This window comes from Dermacentor variabilis, chromosome 3 (assembly GCF_050947875.1).
Source record: "Dermacentor variabilis isolate Ectoservices chromosome 3, ASM5094787v1, whole genome shotgun sequence".
Lineage (NCBI taxonomy): Eukaryota > Metazoa > Arthropoda > Arachnida > Ixodida > Ixodidae > Dermacentor > Dermacentor variabilis.
In genome coordinates, this window is record NC_134570.1 from 29,274,208 (window position 1) to 29,294,109 (window position 19,902).

The following is a 19,902-nucleotide window of genomic DNA, read 5'->3' on the forward strand; positions in this document are numbered from 1 at the left end:
TACAATGCTAAATCTATAATGTATGTTTTTTTAAAATGCAAGATTGAAAGTGATGGCAAACATTGGAGGCGACAGGACACACTGTCTCATTTCTCTCACCGTCGCAAGCAGCGTACATCTTCGTATCTTCAGCAACCGAAGTCTCCAGAGTTTTGGCATGCTTTAAGCACTTCACGGCAGATCTAGTTGGCTTTCTCTGTTTGTGAACTGAAGACAAGCAGCTGAGGCAGTGTAGAAATATTGACAGCACGGCCTCTGGTAACAAGACAGGCCATTTAGGTTTGTCTAGAAGGAGTTTGCCACCAAGCTCGTTATAATACCGCCGCCTCTCTATGTCGCTCTCCAAGAAGTGCTTCTTCCAAACATAGTCACGAGATATGAGCTCGCCATCCTTCCTTGGAATTGCACAAGCCCACAATTCCAGCCATACCGAGTCTGTTGGAACTTTGAAGGTAATTACCGTTTTCTTGCAGGATGCATAGCTATTGCTGCAGTTCAGCACGACACATTTCCGCCCCATCCGAAAAAAGCACGGATGGAAAGCGCTCGCCTTTGTAGCAATGTGGACAGCGCGTGCAAAGTCTGAAAAACCAGCGCGGCCGGCGCAATGCAGAAGCGCGCAGGCACTCTAATAGAAACGGAAAGCCTGCAGATCGCGAAAGAAACCGCGACAGCTTGCATGCCCAAATTGGGAGCTTTCCTCCCAAGGTCACCTACGCATAAGCTCCCACCATATTCGAGTGAGTGAACTGTGGCGGCATCAGCAGACATGATCTGCTCCAAGATTACTACTAGTAGCTCATTTCAAATGCAGTACAGCATGTAATTAGGACAGCATTCATTAATAGCTGCTGCTAAAATGTCCACCACTTCTATTTATTGATGTCACAGAATGAAATCTGGGAAAACTTACAATATATGAGACGATATCACAATTTTTGTGCATTGCGTCCATAGAAGAACATGTAAATGATGGCAACGCGCCCAACGTATCATCTGTCATGCTGTGGCGAAAACTGCATTTCCTCCTCGCCAAACCGTGACTTTGTCGGGCTGCCGTGAATGCTGTCGCGGCCTAGCAGATTCCTCTCCTCAAATAATTCTTTCTCTATAACCACTCTTTTATCCGTGACGTGCTCATGGCATCGCCCTCGAAAGCCTGTTGAATCTTGCTAATGGTTTCCGCTTGGGTAACGCCAAGCTTTTGGCAAAATTTGATGTGATATCACTGCTCATGTTGTTCTGTCGTTTTATAACTTAGTGGAATACGACAAGTGCTCGCTACTCGTCCTTACTCGTAGGCCAACTGCCAGCAACTGATGCTTTCTGCAGACAGAAGAAAATTGACGCATGCACACTTATGTGTACTCCATACTGAAGGATGCCTCCCACACTTCATTGGTTTACGTGGGAAAGAAGAAGGTTCAATGCTTTTTGAACATGCCTTGTAGACTAATGCTTGGGCATACATTTAGCCTTCTTTCATCCTTTAGAAACTGACCAAGGCCTCTTCAGTCGAGGAAAGGGACTGTGTCCTGCTGGCATACGTTGACAACGATCTGCTGGGCTTCTTTGAGCAGTCACCTGACTACTGCGTAAGCAAAATCCGTGCTTGGAAGGATTTTTTTCACTGTACACAGACAGAGTTTGGTCTCACTGACCCAATCTTACCCATCTTCCTGATCTGCTGCTCACTAATGGCAGCGCTTTGGGCACAGTGTATTTAGAGTTCCTTGCATTGCTCACTGAACAAACTACACAATCAAAAGTTGAGCATTTCGAATTTAATTGTAATTGATTGATGAGTTTTAAAATTACAACTTTAGTTCTTATGTGGAGATTTTCGTACATTCACAATGTTTTGTCTCGCTTGTTCATTGTGTAATTGATATGTTATGCAATAAGAAAAGGAAAATTTCTTGCTTTAAAAATGTGCCTGTGTTATCTCTCTCTTTTTCTCTTTCCAGAACCGTATCTTACATATAGTTAAGTCACCAAACTCAGGGTTGCAGCAGAGCTTTGTGAGGTTCTTGAATACGTTGGCTGCTTTTCGATCAGGTGTAGTACTGCTTTTTAATCTCTACTAGATGCATTTGCTGTCTAATCTATACTGCCATTTTTCCTATGTCTTAATCTATTGAGAAAGTGAAGTTGGACAGTTCACTTAAATGGTTTTGAATGCAGTAGTCCGTCAGAGTAAGAGAATAGTACTAGGGATTGGGACGCAGTCCGGGGCGGCAGAATCAGATAGAGCAATGAACTTAGGAAACTGACAGGCGTACAATGGGATTGGCTTCACACAGGTCATGGTTGTAACTAGATGGCACTGGGAGAGCCGTTCACCCTTCAGTATGCCTATATTCTCCTCAGACCCAACAATATCACAGCGACACAATGCCTTCTAAATTCAGTTTTTACTGCGAACTAGTCCTTCAACTACAAAGACTACTTCCTTTATCAGATGGCATGGGCACATGCTCACATCAGCACATCCATGTATGCTGACAGAGAGTCCATTTCTCTAGTTTCTTCAAATAAAAATGTTTTTTGTTTTCTTAAACAAATAGATACAAGTTTAAGATCACACGGTGGTTCCTCATATTCACATTATTTACTCCTGGGTTGCCGCATTATCTAGTGACATTTAGAATGTACTAGACACATTCATTTTTTCGTTTTTGGTGACGATGCGAGCAGTGTGTCTCATACAAACTATCAATTGTCTCGAAAACTGGTGGAAAAAATGATTACATGCTTGACATGTAGTGTTGCCTGTGTCTAGCTTTAAACTGCACCAAATATACTAGCTTATTATTTATGGCTTAATTAATTGATGCCTATTTTCAAGCACCGCTTTTGCCATTTTAGTGGACATAACTCACACGCACAGAACCAAATGTATTAGATCAGACGTTTTGTTCCTCTATAAGGTGGTCCATGGCATTTTACATTGCCCAAAGCTTCTTGATGATGTACAATTTTCCGTGCCGCAAAAGTATACCAGGCAGCATTCTGTGTTTTCTGCATGGCCTTGTTGTATTAGACACTGTCCTATGGCTCCTCCACAACAAACAAAAAAAAAATGTAATAGGTACTCTGCCTGTACTGACATATTTCAGAGTTCATTCCCAGTGTTTTATATATATATATGTAGATAATCATGCCATGCGATTAACTCCCTTTTATGCCCACCTCCTTGTTTTCTGTTTCCCTGTTTGTTTCTCTATCTCACATTGTTTTGTCTACCACATTTGTCTTCTCTGTACATTTTGCATTGCTTATTAATTTGTAATAGCGCCAGTATAAAGGTTCTGCAGCTGTTCCTGGGCATTAAAATAAACATTTGATAAATAAATAAATTAATTAATTGTGAAAAGGATGAAAACCATTATCCACAGGTGTGGACACTGGGTCTCAGGAGGATGTAGGATGATGAAAATAATTAAATTCTACTTCTGTGGTCCAGTAGGAAACATATTAGAAAGGTTCCACTGCACTGAAAACTATGACCAAGAAGTAAGATCTTTTCAGAAACTGAAGATTAAACAACAAAAGTCATACATAACATGAAAAATATTTATGGTCTTGTCATAACTAATTATGCTCACCATCGTCACATAATATTTCTACATAGTCACTCATTCATGCTGTCTTGACATGTGACCCAAATATGCAAGTCCCTCTACATAAATTTAAGGGATGCCCCTTTGTAAGCGAATTTATCTTTACTTTTGATTTTATAGTAATTGTACTAGCAAACCTAAGGTAACATTTTAAATGCATTCTTGTGTACATATGTATTTGGTGCCATGACAGTAACAATATGCTATTTGTATATGGAGTCTAATTCTCATTCTTTTACATGCAGGGCGCAATTACTTGGCCAAGAATCTCCAGCTTGTTGCGGTGCTTACAGACACACTTGTTTTTGACCGAGTCACGAACCCTAGAACACTGGACATGATATTGGGGGTACTTCAAAAGCTGAGCCTAAGGTAATGTAGTATTCAAGAGAGTATTGCTTGAACATTCCTCTTGTCTAAAAAAAAAGAAGTGACCATGCAATATGATGCCCAGTGCAGTAATTTATGAATAAAAGTTTAACATGTGGGCCTTCATTCCAAAGTTAGGCTGCTATAAGCACTTGAATACTTACAGTGGGCAACCTGTACATTTACAAATCCTAAGGACTACCTGTAATGAGAAACGTTACAAAGTCAAAACTTGTTATAACGAATATGGATATTTATTTATTTGTTTGTTTGTGTGTTTATTTATTTATTTATTTATTTATTTATTTATTTATTTATTTATTTATTTATTTATTTATTTATTTATTCATTTAAGGATACTGTAGAGTCTCTTGACTCCAAGCAGGAGTAGGCACAAATGGAAATACATCAGAAATCCACAGCAACACAAATAAAAACCAAATACAATAAATCAAGACATGAAACACTGCATATAACACAATGCAAGTGCCCTTTACCCATGCATTTTCAAGTATGTAAGAAACGCTTCGACACTTGTACTGTCTACAATACGTTGCGGTAATTTATTCCAGGCGCATATGGTTTTCGGAAAAAATGAATATTTAAAAGCACCGTTTAGAGCACTGTATTCTTGTAGTATTTTCCCATTATCAAAACGCAAGCTTGTGCGCAGAGTATGAGGAGTAATGAAATTGTGATTGTTGATTTGTGCTATGTTGTTATACATTAAGTACAAGTATTCTAATCTGCATTCGGTACGTCTAGCTTTAAGTGTATCGATACCAAGATAAGCAATCATTTCTGTCATGCTGTCAGTGCGCTTATATTGGTTGCAAATGAATCTAGCTGCGGTTCTCTGAACTCTTTCTAATTTGGCAACGTTTTTCTCTGCATAAGGGTCCCATATACATGAAGCATACTCAAGACATGGCCGGACCGATGCTTTGTATGCTACTAATTTTACGTTCATAGGGGCTTTTGAAAGCTTTCGTCAAATGAACCAGAGAGATTTAAAAGCTTTGGTGCAGACTGTATCAATATGAAGGTCCCAACTGAGATTTTCTGTAATAGTGATCCCGAGATACTTAACAGCCGGTGATTCCTCAAGCACAATTGAGATTTTCTGTAATAGTGATCCCGAGATACTTAACAGCCGGTGATTCCTCAAGCACAATGCCATCCACAGAATAGGAATGTTGTAAAACGGTTTTGTACCTCGATACACGGAGGGCTAAGCACTTGTCAGCGTTTAAGAACATGTTCCATTTCTCGCACCAGCATGAAACTTCTGCGAGGGTTTTATAAAGCGTAATTTGGTCGTCTACTGATTTAACTGAGGTATAATGAACGCAGTCGTTCGCGAAAAGCTTTATCTTCATACCACTGTGTATGACTTTCATAATGTCATTAACATAAATGAGGGATAAGTTCAGTCCCATAACCGACCCTTGCGGTACCCCTGATACCTGTAAAGTCTCCGAACACTACTTGTCAGCTTGGACATACTGATACCTATTTTCTATATAAGTCCTAATGAATTCAATACGCTTGTTATTTAATCCGATGGCATAGAGTTTCTGTAATGATTTATTATGGGGCATTTTATCAAATGCTTTCGCATGGTCTTAAAATACAGCATCGGCCTGTTCTTTATTATACATCGCGAGGGCAAAATCATTACACATGCCAAGCAGCTGTGTCACCGTCGACAAACCACGCCTAAACCCGTGCTGGGCATCTGATAACAGGTTGTAATCTTCAAGAAATACGGTCAGGTGTCAGCAAACTATATGCTCTAATATTTTGCAACTTGCTGAAGTCAGGGAAATCGGGTGGTAATTTGATGTGCACAAGCGATCAGTTGACTTGAATATGGGAATGATACGAGCACCTCTCCAGTCTGACGGAAGAGAACACTGAGCTAGGGACGCATTATAAATGACAAACAAGTCGTGCGAAATCCATTCTGCGTAACGGTGCAAGAAAACTGTAGGAATGCTATCAGTGCCACCGGCCTTTTTAGGATCAAGGTTAAGAAGTAAGTTAAGAATATCTTCGCAACTGACAATGAGGTCGGGCATAGAAGAAAAAAACCCTTCTGGCTCAGCAACAAGATCAGTATCTTTACGGGCGTATACGGATTGAAAGTACCTATTAAATTCATCAGCTATTGCTTTTGCATCCGAGACTGGCGAGACGTTGATCATTAATGATATACTACTGGATTTGTTGCTACCTATACACCTCCAAAATTTCGCTGTAGCTTCCTTGAGAAAATTGCCTAAGGTGATAATGAAGAAACTGTCCTCAGCTTTTTTAACCTCAGTTTTCAGTGCTGCACTTAGCGCGTTAATAGCGGAGTCTCAAGGCCTTCCTGAGCTTTCAATCTCTTAAGCTTTCTTTTCATGAGAATTATATGTCTTGTAACCCAGGGGTTCTGTTTTTTCTTCTTAACCTTGTCGGGAACAAACATGGCAATACAATACAATGAAGACAAATCTGTTTGAATTTGCACCACAAAACATTCACATTGTTTTCAACATTGAAACCGTCCAGATTCATTTCCAAGTAGTCTAAAATACTCTGATCTTCTGCCCTGTTGAAGTCTTTCACAACAATCTCGGTATTGCTTTTGTCAGAACGCTTTTGAAAGGAAATGGTGGCAAATATCAACTCATGATCAGACAGCCCATGCATAACATCAAGAGAGTCAGATGTAATAGCAGAACTTACAAGCAATCAATCAAGAATATGTCTTGCAGTAGCAGTGATTCTAGTAGGGGCACTAACAATCTGAGCTAGACCACATCAAAATGCAATGTTCATAAGAACCTCGGAGTGCCTAGCATTCATGCACATTGTCTTCATGGTTGACCAATCAATATATGGTAAATTAAAATCACCGGCTAAGACAAATCTTACGTTCTCACCTTGGCAACGCTGTACATAATCGTGGAGTTGGTCGTGAAATCCAGGATCTGCCGTCAGAGGACGGTATACAACGCCGATAACAATAGAATTACCATAAAAATCAATTTTACAAAAGAGGCTTTCATGTTCCGGAACAGCCAGCAAGTTGCCACGTTTATGCTCTCCTTAACTACAACTGCAACTCCCCCCCCTCGGGATTGGCTGTCACACCTAAATATTTTGTACGATGGGGGAACAATTTCATTATCAAACACTCCAGCATGTAACCAGGTCTCTGTCAACAACATAACATGTGGGTCGGGGTCCTAAAGGAGCACTTCAAATATGGCCATATTATTCACGATGCTTTGCGCACTAAAAGATAGCAACCACAAATTACAAGTTCTATTTTCCTGTCACTTCTATGCCTCATTTGCGGCCCTTCGCCGGGTGATCATTCGATCATTGCTGGGTGCAGCCTGACTTCCACTGTCCTGTGTTGTGTCGCTGCTCAAATCTGTACCGGACCCCTCAAGCCTGTGCCTTTCTTTCTTGTCCTCATCCCACACGTATGTCACCTTGTTGAAAACTAGCTTATCATATTTCAGATACACTTTATCTTCAGGCATGCGACAGTCTTTAACAGTCGACCACAGCTGCTTCCTTATATAACAAATTATTGGATATAATGAAATAAGTATAAAATTTTACTTGTCAATATCAGCACAGAACGAATATATGCCTATAAAGAATAGCGGATATAAGGAAGGTATTTTCACATTGGATGTGACTTTGTTACAATGAGTGGGTTGTTATCACAGTTGTATATAGTAGCGACACATTTGTAAAAGTTTCAAAATGTCTTTTTGTTCATATTGGCAACATTTCCTAACATGTTGTCAACATTTCCTGACAGTGACACACATCATCCCTAGTGCTATTCTTCATATATCATTGTTTATTTACATTAACACAACAGTGTCGTATTATATTTAAACCGTTAACTTCAATAAAATGTTTCAAATAACTTTTTGAAGTATGTATGCTTTACTACTGAAGCACGATTTTAGCAGTCCAGTCCGTCTTCTTTCTCAGTATAATGCGAGTCACAATTCAGGATCCTCTTCACAGAATTGTAACCTCATATACAAAAATAACAAGGCCCCTTTCTATAATGACCTCAATTTTTTTGATCAGCCATAGCAGAGATGCTGTCACTGTTTCTACGTGATAATCTTCGTCATTCATATAACTATGCCTTAAACAAGAAATAATGGTAACTGTTCCATCAAGTGAAATCCAACCATGGCTTGAAAATCGCTAGGAGATATGCATGTTGCTTTACATTGTGCAGCATCACATCACAATTTGGAGGTTAGGCACATGCTTTATAAAAATTTGTCCACATGCAAATAGTGCATCTGCATATTACAGACATCAGCAGAAGGACATCATGATCAGCCATGGTATCTTGGAGTGGGTGGTGCGCACCTTGCAAGAAAGTGAGGTGGTCGGGATCTCAGAGTATGGCCTTGAATACATCACTGCACTCTTCATGAACCTGTGCCTCCAGAAATCAGGCATGTTTCATGCACCATGGCTTTATTAAATTATTTTGTTTATATATCTTTGGCTTCATAATGCTAGACTCTTGTGGAGGTGATTGCGTTTTTGCTTGCATTTCTATGCGTAAGTGACAAACTGCTGTTGTCTGCAAAACTAAAATTTGAAAGAAGAACTTCCAAAATTTATGTGAACTAGAATTTTCGTTTGCTGGGATGAAAACAGAGTGATCTATAAGAATAGCACTGGCATACCTTAATACAGCCTGCTCTGTTGGCTGTAATTGCTCTTGTTTTTGCAAATAACAGTGGTCCTTTGTCCCCTTGGGTGAACTGGGTCTGTATCAATGCCACAGGCATTATTAATTTGAATATATAGAAAACAGACCTCAAGATGCAACATTTGATGCCAACAATCCAGCAAGGAGCAAGAAAAATTTTTTCCAAGTTGTTAGCCTGAACACATGATCAAAAACCTGCTACAAAAAAAAAAATTAAGTGTGCAGCACGTAAATTAAAACACTGCATAACAATTCTGGATTTATGTGTCTGCAGTATCTGAATGCTTCCCTTTATGCTACATACGACGCTAGCTGTGAATGCAGAAATTCACATTGCTTGGAATCCTGCACTATATGTTCTTGCCTTCCTGGACTAGTTAATTGTCATACATCAAAATTTTGTAATCACCACTTATATATGCACTTCAACGAAAACAGTATATGTGGTTACTTTGAAAAACATTTCGCTCTTCTTTAGCAAGATCGATGTTCCTTTGCCTGTCATCACCTCATATGTATTCCTTTGCTGGTGTTAACCCCAATCCACCTCTTACATTATTTCCAAAGTGTGTCTATCCTGGCTTTGCAGCAAAGCAGCACTGCAGGAAAATGAGCACCTCTGTGATTGACATTGCCAAGAAGCTGCTTGAACACAAGAATGCAGAGGTATCATTATAAACTCCTGAGCACCTTTCTTGACAGATATTTTTTGTTCTGGTCGATGGATGCTGCTGTATCAGACATGCAGGGATGTTAGCATAAAACTTTTTTTTTCTTTTTGTAATTGCAGGAAATGATGCTTAGCGCAGGGATACGACACTAAGGGCATCTGTGTTGGTGTTTTGTAGCTCGTAAATTGGCTCTATTGCTTTGCATTGGGTGGTGGTAAAGTCTAAAGCTAAGCTACTGCAAGTCAGCATCTTTTTATTTCTGTTGCAATCATCCACTGCATTTTATGACATAGCGGAAGAATTACAAAGTCTGAAGTCATTCTCATGTGTATTACAGATTGTGCCTTACTTGAATGGTGCACTGTACAGTCTGCTGTGCGATTCGGAATTCCGTAGCATCGCTGTTCAAATGGTGTGTATGTCTTCTGGCCTGTAGTGTCACTGGAGGGATATAAGCTCTGTTACAAACCTTTCTAGGAGCCGCTTCTGTTTCAAATCTTGATTGAACCATACAGAAAATAATTACTGCCAGAAATATCTGCAACAGTATATTTGATGCCTTTCAAACTCTTGTGTTCGCAATTACTGGCATCCCTGCTCTAAGCAAAGTAGGAAGCATATGAATGGAGAATAAGATAATGTTGCATAGTCACAAAATGAATGTGAGCTTTGTAATGTGAGCATGTCGCCTGTAAAATGTGTGACATGGGCAGCTTCCATATCATGTCATGCATTTGCTCATCAACAGAGCTTCACTGTATTTTGGTTGACAGCCTCCAAAAGAACATTTACATAAATATTAAGAATGGCAGCCCGTAGTACTCTTTTATTTCAGTGATCATCATGTTATATGTGTGTGTATTTTTGTGGATACCTTTAATGATTATAGGTTATTCTTATGACTGAAGTAGTGAAGGCAGATCAAGAAAGGACACGGACAGAGGGCCAGAGAAAGGACAAGACAAGTCTGCATTCTTTCTTGCACTGACTTCATTGTTCCAGCCATGATTATGTATCAACCTGCCCAACTTTCGATGCTGTTGAATGCAATAATTATTACAGTTTCAATTTCTCTCTTTAATGCACTGTGCTGATTCTGGTACTGCATCCTTTCATGACGTTTGTTTGCTGGACTTTTATATCAGGGACTGGAAGCAAGCTTGCAGAAAATAAAACTCCTCTCATCGCCTGATGTGCAACATCAGGTGGACCAAGTTTGTGAGAGACTCCTTTCCTCAGGTTTGTGCTCAAGTGGTTGGCGAATTCATGCAAACTGTTGTCTTTGAGAAATGTGCAGACTAGTTAAGTTTGTCGTAAAATCAAGCTTCAATAAGGAGCTGACTCCAATTTTCCTGTTCAGATACAGTTAAACCTCAATATAACGCACTTCAATATTATGAAATTACCGATGTAGCAAAGTATTTAACTTTTGTAAATTCTTGTCAATATAACATCATCTATTTATAACCTCAGTACAACAAAGTGTTTTATAGACGATTTCAATATAACGACATTTTACTGCCGCTGCAAAGAGATACCGAGACAATAAATGGAAACTTCCACAGACGCAGACAGTCAAATGGTTGAATTAAAAGCGCCTGCTTGTGAATGCACCTCTCAAATCGCGCGACCAAGTGCGAACATTGAAGCAGAACAGCTTCAGATGTTCCATTTAAAGTCCAAGTACGATAAGATCATATCAAGCCCAGTGCACTGTATGCTTTGGGTGCGAGTGAAAGCATACGAAGATGAGCCGAGAACGGTCGTGGCTTGATGAGCATCGTCTTCCCACGTGAGTGAGCGGGGAAGGAGGGAGGGGAGCAAGCTCACCATGACTTGATCAAGCGCGTGCAAGGCTAGCGCCAGCCGGGGGCAGAATTAGTAGGGGGCAGGTTAACACAGGTCTCCTCTTTAGAGCAGCCGTGGTTGCACATCGCTGTTCACATGCCCTGCTTTAGAGGTAACCTGCCGTGTGTGCAAAGAGCTGGGGTGTGATGAGATGGTGTAGCATCACATGCGCTTCCTTTCTGCGTGTTTAGTACTGGAGGTTTTGTAATCTCGAGTTTCCGAGACGGGTTGAAGAGAGAGACAGACAAAGCATGGGCGATCCCCACTGCTAGCGCTTTTCATGATAGCATGTCCGACTGCATGGAGACACTTTCAACCACGAGGACAGAGTGGAGGCAAAAGCATGGCTGGCTTCGCTTCATACTACCGATATGAATATATTGGAGCTACGCATGAAACTGGATCTTTCGTCGCCAACTCTCAAATTCAACAAAATTAATCCTTTTCTAATTCAAATTTGCGTTTTCCTATTTCCCAATAACTCGGAAAATTTTCCGGGTAAGAAAATTTTATTGGGAACTGTACTTATTTGCATGAAATGCCAAATATTAATGTAACGAAATTGTGATATAAAAATATGGCCAATTCTACCAACTTCGTTATACTGAGGTTTAACTATAGAAGTAAAATGCACAAATGCTTTCATTATACAACTGCTGGACAGATTTGAATGAAATTTGTTGCATCTGAGAGAAAATTTTTAATTTTAGTAACTGTAGGAAGCAAAATATTGATTTCGAATCTCATACTTTTAATAAAAAGCGTCAAAATCAGCAAGTTTCAGTAAAATAGAAGCATAATGTTTTCAAGTCTCTAACTCTGCACCAAAAATAGATATCGCAGTTGTGTAAACTGCATTTGTAATAGCATCTAAATTGGACAAATGTGATATATGAATTTACAGCCTAAGTGAAACTGTTACAATGTTTATGAGTGTTTTGCAGAAGTCCTTCTCACAAATTAGCTGTGTATTTCATAGCGGAGTAAAATACATCAATTAAGTTTGTCCACTTTAGATGTATTTTTAGATGTACTTAACAGAATTTTGATTTATTGCTGAGTTAAACAGTTGTAAACTCAATATTTGTGTTTCTTGATGTTCTGAAATTTTCAAATTAAAAAAAAGGAAATTAATGGCATAAGCTGAAGATCTACTTCGTACAACTACAAAACTAATTTTTTCTTTTAACTGCAATGAAAATGTTATATAAATGTATAAACCTAATCAACATCGGTCCAGCAGTTCCCAAGACGAGTATTTCCCTGTTCCCATGTATTCAGATAGTCACTGTTGTGGACTACTGGCAAAATTTTTCATCTCGCATATTCCCACAGGAAAACCCAAAAATGTAAGGGCTCAGCCCTACATCTTCTTTTTTTTTTTTTGCGTGCAATTGCAAAGCCTAGCATGCTTTAATTGTACTTTTATGCGTCTAACCTTCTAGATGCAAATATCGATGATGGCATTGTTGATCCCCTGAGTGAGGATGATGAGGACGATGAGGTAATTCTTTATATTTCACCTTGATGCTAGTCTCTACATAATGGCCACAATATTTTTATCTCCTTAGTGTAAACACCTTCACATGCCTCAATGAGTAAGGGTATAATAACACCAGTATTTTTGATGACAGTAATAAGAGGAGAGGCCGTCAAGTAGAGTGTGTTGTGTGGCGCTGTAAAAATAAATATTTTGTGAAATTTGCTAAATTCGTCTCTGATTAACTTGACGTCAACCAAGAAATCTTGTCTGTGAGTACATTCTTTTTTTGCACTAGTCACAAAAAATGTATCACAGTCAGGGCTGAACATGGGTCTAAACAGACCATAGCCCACCTGAACATTTTACTGAATTGACAGTTGTCCATGCTGCATACAGGATTCACAGGAAGAGTCGGAGCCAGAGCCAGAACTCGACATGGATGACATTGTGCAAGCATTGCCCCACCAGATGTACGGTGACCAGCTCTTGAAAGTCTTTTATGAAGAAGTACGTGACTTTTCATTGACCCTATTTGTAATATTTCAAATACTGGCCCAAGAAGGAGTCAAACATTTGAAAGAAGCTTGTGAAGAAGCTAAAGACCATGCAACGAGCAATGGAATGAAAAAGTATAGGCATAACGCTAAGGGACAGGAAGACAGCATTGTTTAGTCTCTCTGCAAACACTAATACTCACACTCGCTTCAGTGGTCCATTAATGGAGTTGGAGGGATGAGCTGTGGGACATGCAATTGCTTATTGTGGCTTTCACCTGACAATCCTGGTATTCCATGTAAAATGTTCAGCTGTATTATAGATGGATGCGCTGGAAAGTATATTTTGCCAGAATCAAAGTGGTTTATGCAATCTCAGATGTGGTTTCGAATCTTTCTCATCTGATGAACCAATTTCAGGAGAACCAGGACACTGTTTCACAACGAGCATTGACAGTATCAAGGTAAGTGTGTAAGCGCGCCAACTTTTTATGATCATGCACAGATGACAAAAAATTTAATGCATTCGCCAGTCGCTGTGGTATCAGGCACATGATTGAACATCAGGACTTGAACAGTCATCAGACTTGTTATGTAAACCATCGTCCAATATAAAACGGAACACTTCATCTGTGTCTGAACTGCAATTTCTGCAAGTCAGAACTTCACTCACTGCTCTTTGTTATGTGGTTCTCCTGTTGAAAAATCCTTCTCATGGAACTTTTTCTTATTACAAGCACACACAAGAAAAACTTGTGGCTTTGAACTCAAATCCAGTGATCCCTTTCATATTGGACAACCCTGTACATGGCAGGCAATTTAATGTTTTCACTAGCAGCTTACCTTTATCTTTTAAAGATGAAGTGTATAATCACTACATTTTACTGGTAATGGTGCGGTACCTTGGAAGCCAAAGTCTGCAAAACAAGCAATGGAACAAAACATGATAGGCGTAATATTCAGAGAGAGGAGGACAGCAGTGCACGTTAGAGGGCAAACAGGGGTAACTGATATTCTAGTTGAGATTAAGAGGAAGAAATAGGAATTCGGCAGCCATGTAATGCGTAGGGCAGGTTACCAGTGGTCTATTAGAGTTACAGAAAGTACAGTTGAGGACAGCAGAGAACTAAGTGGAGGGACGAAATTATATAAAATTTGCAGGCATACGATTGGGTCAGCCGGGGCCATGCAGCGGTGATTGTCGATTGTAGGGAGGGGCCTTCGTCCTGCAATGGATGCCTATTATTAGGCTGATGATTTATAGCTGTGTGCAAAGCAATGTGGCAACGAACACCATATTCTCTTCATCAAGCGTTTGTAATTAATATATGTAATGTTGCTGTTTTTATTGTTTTCTTGTTGGCAACGTTACGAATGGCTTATAATTCGACCTCTCAAATGTAGGAAACATTCCAGCTCGCTTTCCCGTGTTGAGATAATTGCCCTCCTCCCCGAAAAAGTACCACCCCTCTGGCCCCTGCCAGGTCCTGAGCTGACACAGGTAACCAGCAGGCCACGAAGGAGAGGAGGCCACAACTACTGGCCTCACAACTTGACTAGGGGACACAAGACTGCACTGAACATGCAGGCACCGGCACCTCCATGAGCATAACCCCAAGGAGACTTCACTACCAAGCGACCACAAGAAGTTAATGGCCCTTTCAGTGGGGACCTCTTCACCGATTGTAACGGCTGTATGTGAGAGGTTATTTAAGGCCGTCCTGGCCCCCATGTTAAGCAGAACCACTCGAGACTCAGATAGAGTTGCAACCATGTAACAATGAAGTGAATATATGCTTTCGATTTTTTATCATCACAATGCCCGCCTTCGTCGCATTCTCGATTCTTGCAGTGACGACCCACCTCAACCAGTCAAGATCATATCAGCCAACTGTGCAGAGAAAGGTCATGCTGTTGTTGTGTCACCAATCCCTGCACACATGCACACACATTTAAAGAAAGAAGCTTTTTCTGTACAATGATTAGGTGCTTTTGGTTTTCTGTGTTGTGCGGGAAATTCCGCTGACATGGGAGATCTGTCTTAATTGTGGGACCCTGGTTGTTTGACAACTTGAATAGATGTCTTGTTTGTTGCTATTTAGTAGGCTCGAAGAGTCTTCCCCTGACCAATCCTTAGAAGAGACTACAGTGAACGCCCCAGAGACATCCCAATCTGATGAAATCGACTGCTCCCAGGCAACTCACACTGAAGCTGCCGGTAAGAGCTTAACATGTGCTACGGTGACTAAGCAAGGGAGTGAACATTTAGAAAGCTTTCGCATGACAGCCAGTCCGTGGGCTAATGAACAACTACAGTACTTTTTGAGTGCTTGATTTTAAAAAGAAAACTGTCATAATTACTTGTCTTCACAGATGGTAACTTCCATTTAGACAACAAACATTGAAACTGAAGGGAGCATTGAACCTGGCGTATGCATGCATGTGTGTGTGCGCGTGCATGTGTGTGCACACGCACACGCATGTGTGCATGTGGGGGGGGGGGGGGGACAGACAGAATAATCTGGTAATCAGCCTCAGCCAGGTCTGAAATCTTCGCTGTATTCCTTCACTTATTTAATCATCCGTGTTCTTGGAATCCAAAGGCTCATTTCATTTTTCAGACTTGGGAGACTTAGGGACGTGCGTGAAAAAATTTGACCTTACTTGTCATCTTGTGCCTTCTGCCATATCATTTTAGAAAGATCCTTTACCCGCTATGGTGGCTATGGCAGTCTTCTGCTGAGCACGAAGCCAGAGGTTTGATTCTCGGCCACAGCGACTGCATACACAAATGCTCATGTATTAAGGTTTAAATTCACATTAAAGAACCCCCAAGATGGTCTATATTAATCCTTCCTAAATCCCCAATTACGTGCCTCTCATGGCATGTGCATTGATTTAAAATGCTAAAACCCATAATTTGAGTTGAATAGAAAGAACCATCGAGGAAATAAACTGATTTGCTCTGACTGACATGCGCTGCGCTTGTGCTGACATATATGTGTAGCTGACAGACTAGCTACGACACCCTCCTTAAGGGCAGTTGATGTGCTCTTGATGATGATGGTGATTTATTGGCATCCCCTTTAAAATGGGGTGCTGACAAATAGTCCCCTAGCCTGCTTCATTTAATCAGGTATGCTATACATGTTTCTCATCCTAGCATTTCTGTATACATCTCTTTTTTTTTTTTTTTCCTCAAGACTTCTCTATCTACCCTGTACCACTAACTATGGTGGCACATGATCAACCTTCTCCCTGCTTTTTTTCCACTAACACTCTAAACGTCTCTTGCTTATCTCGAATGCTGACTGTTGCTGACTGTCCACTGCATATCCAAGCGCTTCTGGACAGTGTACGTTGCATGCTGTAAACCTTTTGCAGAGTTTACAGCTCCCCCTGTTGATGAACAAGCCTCCGAGTTGGTGAAGCAGCTAACGGGTGAAGAAAAGGTAGTCGTAGCAGCAGCTGGCCAGGTTGCCCCACACGGTGACAAAGCGAATGGACTCAAGTAGGCACAATTCATTTACATTACTTGTGCCCTTGTTGAAGAGTTTGGGGCCAACTCTGCTTTCTATGTTCAAATACACTGAAATGTCAGAAAAGCTCCGACTAGATGACCACCAGACCAACTTGAATAAATTTTGTTGCATTTAAGAGTGAAAGCTAAATTCTATCAGTTGTAGTAAGCAGAATTAGGATTTACTGCTTTCAATTTTTTCAGCTGCCTGAAATATGCAGATTTATACAATTCAAGTGCAACGTTTAAACTATGTACTCTGCACAGATATCAAATTCTAAAAACTCTAAATGTTAAATTGTGTAAAGCCAGACAGATATGATCATTTAGCTTAGTTAAAGTGAAATTGTTTAATTGTCATTGGAGCTCTGAAAACAGTCCTGTATGTTAATTATTGGTATATTTCAGAATAGTGTAATATATATATATATATATATATATATATATATATATATATATATATATATATATATATATATATATATATATATATATATATATATATATATATATATATATATATATATATATATATAAACACACACGCACACACACACACTCCTCCCCTCCCCCTGCTTTAGATTTTACAATAAATTTTCCAGATGACACAAAGACATCCTAAAGGCTTCAGTGGGGCGTCCAACTTGGGAGTTCAGGACATCCCAGGGACATCCCATTTACAGCAGAACATCCCAATTTGTGATACAAAAAGGGATGCTTCTGGGATGTCCCGGACTGTGAGCTTTCAGGAGGTTATCAGGATCACTTCCTGCCATTTTCTGTTTGTTTCTTAGCTGCATTACATTTGTATGAGACAGCAATTATTCAAAACCTAGACAATTCTTTTGAACCCCAAAAATAACTATGTAGTTTATATATTTGTGGTTTCACTTTATGTGACTAGTTTGAGCAGTTGCAAACCTGATGCTTGAAACCTTTATGCTGTGAAATTTTCATCAAAAATTTCACAGCATAAATAAACGATCTACTGCCTACAATTGGTTGATTGTTAAACTATGTCCCTTAAAGGGGACTTGGAACATTTTCCTAACATATAATGATTTCACTATTAAATATGTTGCCTCACAAATTTCTCACCACAATGCTTTTCTTCAAATACTTCAAGTATGAGCAGAGTTAGACAGTTCTCGCTCTGATGCGTGGCTTTCCCTCTCCTTTCATCTCCACTAGTACACTGGACCCTCGACAGGGGACAAGCCATGGGGGTAGAGCCCCGTCCAAAATTTGAGCATCTTGCAGCAAAAGGGCTCAGTGTGGCATCCGTGGCAGCCGCAGTAGACTAAGCTAAGCAGCATGCCACTGCCATCTTGGAGGTCACGTGCAGCAGACATAGTTACGCATAACAGTCATGTGTAGACTGGCATTGCAAAAATCAAATAATTTTGCTGTCTTTTTAAAATTGCATATGTATACATTTTCATTTATTTAACAGAAAATTACAAATAGTATTACTGAGAATGTTCTCGCAATTATGAAATTACGCAATAGCTGTTGGTGGGCATCATTGCTTGCGATGATGCTGCATGACTTTGTGGAGGCAAGAACAAGCAATTTTTCACTGTTTTTGGCAAAAGATTGTAAATTTCCTGCTGCGTGCAGTGCGATAACATTTGGCTCACATTTTAATAGGAAAATCTTCTACAGATCAGCAATGTTTTCATACCATGCTCAAAAACTGTTTCAGGGCCTCTTTATATGCTATAAACCTGGTGAAATTGACTGCAGTGGATGCCAAGAAAGATTATTCCTCTGTTCACATGTATTTAGAGGTGCTCCCTAGGTTAAGCTTCCCCCTGAGTGAACTTGGCTAAATGTTACCCTACAGAAACAGTTCAAATGATTGGCCTTCGGAATGTTTCATTAACCAGCGAGAAATGTCTAGACGTAAGCACTTCTCTTATGAATGCCCAGTGAACCATTTATGTCTCATAGATGTCCATAGAACATCATGTTTTAGACATTGCACACCATTCTACAGATATCTATATTTCTCCAAACAACATTAAAAATATGTACCACAGATAATCTAAGTCCCATCCCAATCACGTTGCTGTAGTGCTGAAAGGATATCGCACCTGGACATAAGTGACCTCTAATGTTCATTTTAGGGATGCAGAAGGTCCAAAGAACATCTAATGGATCTTACCTGCTCACAATATAATGAAATGCAAACAGGAGAGCATGTGGCCGAAGCATAACGAAGCACAGTGTGCAGCGTCGGCCTGCCATCACTGTACACATGCATGCGCATGTGGTTTCGACGCAGAGTGCGGTGACGCTTGTCCTACTGCGATTACATCACTTGTATTTTGTTTGAAGCTTGTATTATCACCCCGCCACGTCAGTGCCATTGCTAACTGCAATTAGAGTTAAGGTGGTGCCTCCAGTGTAATACATTTTCGGTGCTATTCAAATTATGATTAGACACTGGCAACTTTAATGGTGAAAACAAAAGCAAAGGAACGCACATTAGGAAACTGAGTACGTGCCAGCTGTATCATGCTACAGATGTGGCGATGGTGCTAGCCACCATAACAGTCTACTGTCAGGTAGGAATGACACTGCCGCGGCGAGATAAGAAAACAACTTTCGCACAAAATGCAGGCGACGTTTATCCCAGTGGAGCGAGAAGCTCTGCATTGTGGGCAAGAACCGCATGCCCATGCATGTGCACAATGACTGACCAATGGCATGCACTGTACCTTTAGTTATGCTTCAGTAGCACACTCCACCGTTGTTGGCAAGTAGCTGGTGACCGTGTTTGAAATGTTTTGTTAATGTATGAACATGTAAATGTCAAAATATAAATTCAAACACTCATGAGGTATCTTTCTTGTTATATATTGTTCTAGCGCTCATCAAAACCTGGAAAATGGGCTCGCGAACTCATACATCTGTATTTTGATCATTATGAATTAGTAGAAATCCTACAATGGCTACATGAAGAAAGCGAGTTCAATAGGCACTACGTAAAGCACACAAGTGAGACTCACAATGTCATATCAATGTTACTTTTTATTTATACAATTGATAAAGCTTTATTACAAAAACGATTGGCCACCAGCCAGGCACATGTACGAAAATATTCATTGTAAGTTCTGATACAAACAGGTTAAACAT

The 19,902-nt window shown here is 40.1% G+C and overlaps 2 protein-coding genes across 13 annotated transcripts in view; one reads left to right on the forward strand and one right to left on the reverse strand.

The window, feature by feature from the left end:
* The window catches only part of LOC142575342 (lisH domain-containing protein ARMC9-like), a 60,086-nt gene that overhangs the window by 33,562 nt on the left and 6,622 nt on the right, over positions 1-19,902 (forward strand). The window contains exons 13-24 of the mRNA XM_075684612.1: positions 1,494-1,595; positions 1,968-2,058; positions 3,869-3,995; positions 8,337-8,482; positions 9,335-9,411; positions 9,754-9,828; positions 10,562-10,655; positions 12,710-12,768; positions 13,144-13,254; positions 13,662-13,705; positions 15,344-15,459; positions 16,626-16,752. Coding sequence (XP_075540727.1) covers positions 1,494-1,595; positions 1,968-2,058; positions 3,869-3,995; positions 8,337-8,482; positions 9,335-9,411; positions 9,754-9,828; positions 10,562-10,655; positions 12,710-12,768; positions 13,144-13,254; positions 13,662-13,705; positions 15,344-15,459; positions 16,626-16,752 — 1,169 coding nt within the window. The remainder of the gene's footprint in view (positions 1-1,493; positions 1,596-1,967; positions 2,059-3,868; positions 3,996-8,336; positions 8,483-9,334; positions 9,412-9,753; positions 9,829-10,561; positions 10,656-12,709; positions 12,769-13,143; positions 13,255-13,661; positions 13,706-15,343; positions 15,460-16,625; positions 16,753-19,902) is intronic.
* Positions 1-19,902, reverse strand: part of LOC142575345 (uncharacterized) — a 29,338-nt gene that overhangs the window by 8,607 nt on the left and 829 nt on the right. For 2 of the 12 annotated variants that reach the window (XM_075684621.1, XM_075684625.1), the window contains exons 2-5: positions 14,409-14,467; positions 14,085-14,158; positions 6,923-6,970; positions 4,157-4,194 (exon numbers count right to left, since the gene is read on the reverse strand). In XM_075684621.1, coding sequence (XP_075540736.1) covers positions 4,157-4,194; positions 6,923-6,940 — 56 coding nt within the window. In that variant the 5' untranslated portion in view covers positions 6,941-6,970; positions 14,085-14,158; positions 14,409-14,467. Of the gene's footprint in view, positions 1-4,156; positions 4,195-6,922; positions 6,971-8,719; positions 8,804-9,765; positions 9,858-13,444; positions 14,055-14,084; positions 14,159-14,408; positions 14,468-19,902 lie in introns of those variants that run through there. The other 10 variants (XM_075684617.1, XM_075684618.1, XM_075684619.1 and 7 more) reach the window with 9 other exon arrangements.